The sequence below is a fragment of the Dermochelys coriacea genome, chromosome 22 (assembly GCF_009764565.3).
Source record: "Dermochelys coriacea isolate rDerCor1 chromosome 22, rDerCor1.pri.v4, whole genome shotgun sequence".
Taxonomy (NCBI): domain Eukaryota; kingdom Metazoa; phylum Chordata; order Testudines; family Dermochelyidae; genus Dermochelys; species Dermochelys coriacea.
In genome coordinates this window covers 18,687,093-18,695,444 of record NC_050089.1, presented here as the reverse complement: position 1 = coordinate 18,695,444, position 8,352 = coordinate 18,687,093, and the positions used below count along the sequence as shown (strand labels likewise).

The window sequence follows — 8,352 nt, the reverse complement described above, 5'->3', positions numbered from 1 at the left end:
GAGCCACCCAGGGAATAGACCTTACAGCCAAAGAGATCCAGCTTCTTTGCCTCTTTAGGCTTTGGAGTGGGGCCCTGGTGACCCTGCCTTTCCTTGGCGTTGGCCACATCCATGACCAGTGTGCCCAACTGAGAGTGGGTAAAAAGGTACTTGTACCCTTTAGAGGGTACAAAGAACTTCCTCTTCACCCCTTTAGCCACAGGAGGAATGGAACCAGGAGTATGCAAGAGGGTCTTGGTTGTATTGTGGATGGTCTTGATCAATGGCAAGGCCTCCCTGGAAGGACCTTCTGGCATCAGGATGTCCACCATAAGGTCCATTTCTTCTGACATCTCCTCTGCTTGCAGGTCAAGATTTTGGGTTACTCTTGTGATCAGCTCCTTATGGGCTTTATTGGCTAAAGCCGGTAAGGAGGCAGAAGAGCCCGTTACTGCCTTGTCCGGGAAGGAGGGTGAAGAAGCCCTCATCGACATGGGATCCTCCTGACCTTCCAACTCACAGAGGTACTCCTGTGCAGGTATTTCCTGTGCAGTGGCAGATGTGATACCGGACACAAACTTGATGCCAAATTTGGTGCTGGCCCGGGCGCTGGTCTCTGAACCCCTTGCAGGCTCCCTCACCATGGCGGCAGATGGAGGTCCCGTCTATCCGAGGCAACCAAAAGGGACCTGGAGCTTGGCCCCTGGGCTTGATGATACACCCATGAGGTCCAGAATGGCCACTGAGCAGGTGCCTGCCACTGTGGTGGCCAGGGCATCATCGGAAGTTGCCACATCTCGTTATACCTGGAGCAACAAGACCGGTGCCAGCTGCATCTGGAAACGTCCGACTCCGGCTCAGAGTCTGATCTCAGGCTCCATGATGGTGCCACGTGGGACAGGGCCAGTGATCGATGGTGAGGCAAGGATGACTGGCTCTGCTGGCACCAGGGAGTGCTGGGTTGCCACCTCTATGAGGTCCCTGGCGGCCTCAAGTGCCTCAGGAGTGGATGGCATATCCAACTCCCCGATTTGGCTCTTCCGTCCCAGGGAGTCCAACGGAAACAGACTCCATGGTTCTGCCTGTGTGGCCGGAGTCAATGGTACCAGCTGCCCCTGAGCAGGAGCCAAGTGTCCTGACATGGGATGCACTCTGCAGGCATCCTCACGCTCCCTTGCTCAGACTGTCGGCAAGGGCCCCCTTTTGGATCTTCTCTGCTTCTTATGCGGCACTGGCAAGCGAGATCAGTGCTGAGAATTTGCCAAACTTGTCTTCGGTGCCAGAGAGCGTCAGTACCACGGGTCTCTGGACCGGTCCTCTTCACACCAAAGCGCTGGGCTTGGATCCCAACGCGGTCTGAGCCAGCTGGGGATGGAGAGCCGACTGCATAAGTGGAAGCTTAAGTCTGAAGTCCCTCTCCTTCTCAGACCCTGGGGGGAAGCTCCTGAAGATCTTACACTTGTAGGCCTGGTGAGCTTCCCTCAAGCACTTTAAGCAGGAGTTGTGAGGCTCTCCCCTAGGCATAGGCTTCTGGCAAGACCCGCGGGATGTGAAGCCTTGAGACCAAGGCATGCCTCGGTCCCTGGAGGGGAGTAGGAAAATAGGGGGTGGAGGGTAACCCCCAACAGAAACTTATGAACTAACTATATAGGATACAAGAACAACTGTTTGCTAGGAGAACAGCTTGCCCAAGGCAAGAGAACAAAGCAGCTCCAACAACAGACACTGGTGCTAAGAAGGAACTTAGAGGCAGCAGGTTGGCAGGGACCTATATTCACCTCCATAGGAGTGCCTCTCCATGGGGCTCCACAGCGGATTCTAGGGGTCCCACTAGGGGAAAAACCTTCAGACTATGTGTGTGCACCTTGTGCACACACTACTTGTAATCGACATGAGCAATCACTTGAAGAAAACCAAGTTTGCAAGAGTCAAGCTATGATCAGAAGTCAGGCGCTGTTACAAAACATGCCAATTTGCAAGTTCACAGAACCTGGCAGAAATAGGGCTGGTATTGCAAAAAACCACAAGCACTTCTTGGCACTAAGTATTCACGTAAATATATTCTAGAAGGTTAGTGCCAGAACACCCTAATACCAAGATATGGTGTAAACACATTCCATGAAGATGTTACAGGGACACACTGGCCCTCTTAAAGATAAGGTCAGGACGACAGCAGTGATTGACAGAGATGGTTTGATCTAGCCAACATGTACAAAGTAAAGGGTGGTAACTAACCACGTCAGAAGGGTAATAGGCAACTTGTTTGTATCAGTTTATAAAGAGGGGGTCTTTGTCTGGCTGAGGAGAGGGAATGGCAAGTCCCAGTCCCGCCATTCACTGAGCTAGTCCACTGTAAAGGGCATACATGCATTAGTGGTCCTGTAGAGTCTATGGGATACTAGGACTGTGCTTCGACAACAATAAACCTGGCTGAACGTCTTTGCTATAGAACAGAGTCTGTGCCTTTTTGACAGGTTTCAGAGTAGCAGCCGCGTTAATCTGTATTTGCAAAAAGAAAAGGAGTACTTATGGCACCTTAGAGACTAACAAATTTATTTGAGCATAAGCTTCTGTGAGCTACAGCTCACTTCATCGGATGCATTCGGAATGCATCCGATGAAGTGAGCTGTAGCTCACGGAAGCTTATGCTCAAATAAACTTGTTAGTCTCTAAGGTGCCATAAGTACTCCTTTTCTTTTTGTGTCTTTTTGGGCAGTTCGATCAAGGTCTGCTGTGTCAGCTATCTGCACAGAGCTGGGACAGCATAAACTGAGAGCACGCACACACACAGCGAACAACTGACAAAAAGGAGTAGAGGTTGGGGTTTTTAACTAACCCATTCTTCCCCTTAGAGTGACTCAGAAAATTTGCTTCAATGATCATGAAGAATTCTAGGGTTGGAATGTAGAACCATACGGAACATTCTAATCCAAGAGGCTCCTCCTGCAGTGGGGCCATGAGGATGAGCTGCATTTGGCCACTGCTGATGAGTCTCTCCAACTCAATCCCCAGCTTTTCACTGTGAAGGAGGAGAGCGCGCCTTTGCTCCAGATTAAGATCTCAGTTTCCTGTGCACTTACAGCTGTTGCTGGGCGAGGCACTGCTGGGACAGCTGCTCTCCGAAAGCCTTGTCGTCGTCTTCTCTGTCACTTCCACTTTGGATGGGGACCTCGAGGGTGAATCTGGACTCAAAAAAGAAGAGCTGGGCCTCAGCTGAGGTCACCTGTCTTTTGAGGAGGATGAAATTAACTCACCATTTCCCCTTACAGACACAGGAGGGTGAACTCTTTGGGGGGGACTCCACTGGACCCCTTACATCCAGAAGGGCTTGTTTACAAGACACACACTGAGAGGAGTGATCTCCATCAGAGATGGGGGCAAATGTATTGTGTAGCAGCCCAGACACTAGACCTAGCATACCCAGATAGCTCAGTGTGGGAGATATAGTTCAATGGTTTGAGCATTGGCCTGCTAAACCCACAGTTATGAGTTCAATCCTTGAGGGGGCCATTTAGGGATCTGGGGCAAAAATTGAGGATTGGTCCTGCTTTGAGCAGCAGGTTGGACTAGATGACCTCCTGAGGTCCCTTCCAACTCCGATATTCTATGATTCCCCACCCCATCCTAGGAAATATATATTTTTTAAAACAGTGACACCAGGGGAGCAAACTGCAAATCTCCTCTTCACTCCACCTGAAATGTGTCAAGCAAAGGGATTCTTACAATCCCACAGCAGGGTGGAAGGGGATTTGGGTCTGTCAAATAATATGTTGTGCTCTGTGCTGACAAATTAACATCCCAAAACAAATGCATTCAGTATTATCCCCGTTTTATTGATAAGGAAATTGAAAGAGAGGAGGAAGTGATTTGACCAAAGTCATACCAAAAACCAAAAACAGTCCAGGGATTAAAACCCACATCTCCAGACTGTCTCTATTAAGAGTGGTTGAAGAGGCTTATTTTACATTTATCTCCCCAGTGTTAGCAAAGTGCCAACAGCAACCTCCAAGGGTACAGTGAGATTCCCCAAGCGTCCCTAGCCTCTGTTTGCCAGAAGCAGGGAATAGGCGACTGGGAATGGATCACTTGAGGATTACCTGTTCTGTTCATTTCCTGTGGGGCACCTGGCATTGGCTGCTGTCAGAAGACAGGATACTGGGCTAGATGAACCTTTGGTCTGACCCAGTATGGCCATTCTTAAGTAGCTCATAGGAAGTGAAATAGCAGTGCTACCACCACCATCTCCACTTGCAATGCTGACAGTAACCCTTCTTCCCTGCTGCAAAAGGAGCACATTCAAGGATGCTGGATCTGACTGCTACAAAATTTAGCTATGTACCACAGAGCTATGCCTGGCAAGATAAGAGTTAATTTCATATTGCTAAAGCAGCCACCAGCAAAGTCTCAGACACCTGCCCCTATATGAAGTCCTAATCAGTCCTTACCCAGCTTACAGTCCACCTTGGGCCTTGACTGGACGGTGGTGACAGTGGTCACAATGGTGCCATCAGGCATGATGGTACGGTCCATCTCGATTTTTTTGGTGGGTGTGATGCTGGTGCGCAGTGATGTGGCATACTGGGGATTCGGGGACAAAGGAGACTCGTGGTAGAGCATCTTAAAAGAGAACAGGATGCAAGTAAGTCACAGAGAGTCTACCTCTGGTGACACCCCAGGCGAGAAAGGCTGTAAAGGCCTGACTTCCACTCAGAGCTTACGTGGTAAGAGGATTAAGCGCGTGAGCTTGCACAGAGCAGCAATCTATGACCCCAGAGCTTTAGGCTGCCCTTGGGTTACTGAGAGGCACGGCCCACTATCCCTTTCCCACCCACACCCCCCTCCAGAAGTGGCATATTTTCCTTCATCCCCAGTTACAGAAGCAGCTTCCAGGCCTCGTCTTTTATCTGCTAAGCCTACAGTGTCGAAATCTGAGAGAGAGAGCCTGGATCCCATTGCTGTGCACTGAAGGCCTTAACATACATCGCTATCAGGGAAGCGATAGCTGCATAAGCAGTTTCATCAGGCCAGGAAGACATATCTCCTTGTTATATCACACTGTCCTCAAACCAGGAAGGCCAGCCATCCGCCATCCATTACCACTACTCCTTCAGTCAACTGAAGGGAAGCTAGAGAATAAAAGGGGAAGGCAATACCATTCTTCACTAGAAGAAGCTTCTAGAAGCTTCATTTGCTGCCACTATCATTCCCAGATCCTGAATTCCAGTTCCCTGTGGAGTGGCCCATCATCTAGATGGCACAACACTTCACAGCTCTTCATAGGTCACATGTTTACCTCCAGCGTAAGGGTAGCCACAGGTGTCAGCAGCTGCCCAACTCCTGGAGTGAGGGAATAGACCATCCTCCCAGATGGTTGTTTGCTGCAGGAGTCAAGTGAAACAGCAGTATGTCCCAGAAGCACATCTGTGAGAGGGAGAACAAACTGAGCCCAGACACCCCCCAAAAGCCCCTTTTTGCCTTTGGGGACCTAACCCCATGCCCCCACGAGGCAGCATCAGAGTTGCAGTAGCTCCTTAACCACAAGAGGGTTCAGTGGGGCCTTATGCTCGTACTACTCCACAAACCAATTGAGTGTCTCCTCGTTCATGTGAAAATAAGGTGGAGTTTTCCAAGTTCCTTCAAACTCAGGTCCTGCAACTAGTGCAACTGAACCAAAATCCAACTTCTCTCTGTAATGTTCATCTGGTATCGAGTAGCATACTCCCCCTCCTCCTTTCAGCCAGATCATGCCATGGCTTGGTGGTTTCTAGGCATCAGAAGGGTGATAAGGAAAGCCTCTGGCCCAAAATCTAGGTTTGAAGATGTCAAACCTGAGAACTATAGTAAGTGTGTTTCATTAAATCAGAAGTCCAGTTTGAGTTGATATGTGAACATTCCCTGTGGAATTTGCAACCCATTGTGGCATTGCACTAAGACACTCTGTTTTCAATATGTGGGTCTTATGAATCGATCAGCCTTTTTTCCCAAGGAGAAGATTTTCACCTGTAAAGATCTCAGGGGCTGTTGTAACACCAGGAATGACTCTCTTGAATCCTGTGATTTTGAGCCTTACTGGGTACTGTTTATGGCTGATCATACTCACTCTCCCCACCACTGCTGTTCTCCAGTACTCTCAGCTTCAACTCTTTACTTCGTGGCCCCAGCTCCCTGTCAAGATAGAAACAGAAGGATTGGTGCCCGGCACATGTCAAAAGACTTCCATCCAAGAACTCCTTTCCTCTGACTGACCCTATTCCTCACCCACCTCCACCTCTTCACAAGGTCCAGAATTTACCACACACTTTTTTTGGTGGGTGATGATAGAAGAAGGCTCCTGCTCCAAATGTGAGGTGCACTTGCACAGCTGCAAAGAACACAAGGGGAGGTGGAGCAGCAGTGCTACAAATCAGAAGTGAAATCATCATCTGGATAAGGGTGCAGTAGAAAAACTACATGGGTACTCACGATGGGAACAGCAGGGATATGGACACTAACTTCTGCCAATACAAAGGAATTTACATCTAGGATAGTTGACATCTGAAATATACCCATCCCTAATGAACCCCAGAGACCTGGCACACTGGCTGCAACCCTCCCTTAGCTGAAAAAGCAAACACCTGCTCCTTACAGCATGAGCTCCTCATTCCATTCCACTGCTGCTGCAGTGCTGGAGATGCTTGCTCTCGCTGGCTTTGTCCATTTCTGCTGCAGAGGACTGTCTAGCTCGGCTACACAGCATAGCTTCCCACCTCCTGGGATAGAGAGAACGGCTCAGAGGAAATGGAAATGAGGATGAGAGGATGAGAGTTCTACAGAGTGAATTATTAGGATATTGCTCAGCATGCTGGCATCCCTTCAGCCCAAACCCTGAAGACCATCAGAGCAAAGTGTCTTTTCATCCTCTGAAGTCAAACACACTTACACCCCCTCCCCCAAAGGTTGACTGGTTTCTCCCTTCTTACCTCCTTCCTCCTCACAGCTCAAGTTGAGCACCTGCATATGCCGGAGAAGCAATTTGGACACTGTAGGGGCCACTATATTAGATGGGGACTCTCGGGACAGTTTTTCACAGGACATCTGAGGAATAAAATAGGAGGTAGACAGATCAACGATGCCCAGCTGAAACAACCCCACTAATCCCTTTCCCCAACCAGAAGATTGGAGTGAAGGACCACAATAGGCCAGACGGGAACATTAAAAGAGAAGACATAGCCCAGTGAGAAGGAGGCTGAATAACCTCAATCAACAAAATGCAGTGCTGACGGTTATGATATGCATCCCTGATTGTCCTATGGCAACTCATGGTATCCAGCATGAATACGGCAGAGAAGCCATTCATGAACTTGAGCTGGTCCCAGAGCAGCCCACAGCCTATTAATCTGTGGAGGAGTCTGCGCCGGGAAGTGACTATGGGAGCACCACTGCTTAAGACAACAGAGCAAACAGAGGAACTAACTATAGGGAACAAGTCTGCAGTGCCTATGGAGGATAGGTGAAATAAGTCAGACATTCTATTAGCTTGTTAATTACCGTTTCTGGGTGGTCTCCTCTGCATTCACCTGCACATCCAGTCCCCACTCTTCAGCCCAGATTCCATTTCCTCTGTTCCTTTAACACTAATACAGGTGTGGGCAAACTTTTTGACCCAAGGAACACATCTGCGTATGGAAATTGTATGGCGGGCCATGAATGCTCACAAAATTGGGGTTGGGGTGCAGGAGAGGGTGAGGGTGAGGGCTCTGGCTGGGGGGGCAGGCTTTGGGGTGGGGCCAGAAATGAGGAGTTCAGGGTGCAGGAGAGGGCTCCGGGATGTGGTGCGGGTGGGTGAGGGTTCTGGCTGCGGATATGGGCTCTGGGGTGGGACTGGGAGATGAGGGGTTTGGGGTGTAGGAGGGTGCTCCAGGCAGGGACCGAGGGGTTCGGGCATGGGTGGTGAGGATTCCGGCCGGGAGTGCAGGCTCTGGGGCGAGGCTGGGGATGAGAGGTTGGGGTGTAGGAGGGTGCTCTGGGCTGCGATTGAGGGGTTTGGATGGGAGGCATGGGGAGGAGATCAGGGTTGGGACATGGGGGGGAGGGGGTGGCTCAGGGGTGCAGGCTCCAGGCAGTGCTTACCTCAAGCAGCTCTCGGAAACAGCAGCCTGTCCCCGCTCCACCTCCTACGCAGAGGCGCAGCCAGACAGATCTGCTGTGCACTGCCCCATCCACAGGCACCGCCCCCACAGTTCCCATTGGCCGTGGTTCCCAGCTAATGGGAGCTGTGGGGGCGGTGCATGGAGAAGGGGCAGCATGTGGAGCAGAGCCCCCTGGCTGCCCCTACGCATAGGAGCTGGAGGGGGGGACATGCTGCTGCTTCCAGGAGCCATGCGGAGTGGCCCC

General features: G+C 50.5%; 1 protein-coding gene across 11 annotated transcripts in view; it reads right to left on the bottom strand.

The window, feature by feature from the left end:
* C2CD2L (C2CD2 like) overlaps window positions 1-8,352 on the bottom strand; it is a 37,870-nt gene that overhangs the window by 14,054 nt on the left and 15,464 nt on the right. For 7 of the 11 annotated variants that reach the window (XM_038381008.2, XM_038380999.2, XM_043500923.1 and 4 more), the window contains 6 exons: window positions 6,939-7,053; window positions 6,605-6,728; window positions 6,080-6,144; window positions 5,273-5,400; window positions 4,425-4,596; window positions 3,060-3,161 (listed from right to left, as the gene is read on the bottom strand). In XM_038381008.2, the coding sequence (XP_038236936.1) occupies window positions 3,060-3,161; window positions 4,425-4,596; window positions 5,273-5,400; window positions 6,080-6,144; window positions 6,605-6,728; window positions 6,939-7,053 (706 nt within the window). The remainder of the gene's footprint in view (window positions 1-3,059; window positions 3,162-4,424; window positions 4,597-5,272; window positions 5,401-6,079; window positions 6,145-6,604; window positions 6,729-6,938; window positions 7,054-8,352) is intronic. The other 4 variants (XM_043500925.1, XM_043500924.1, XM_043500921.1 and 1 more) reach the window with 1 other exon arrangement.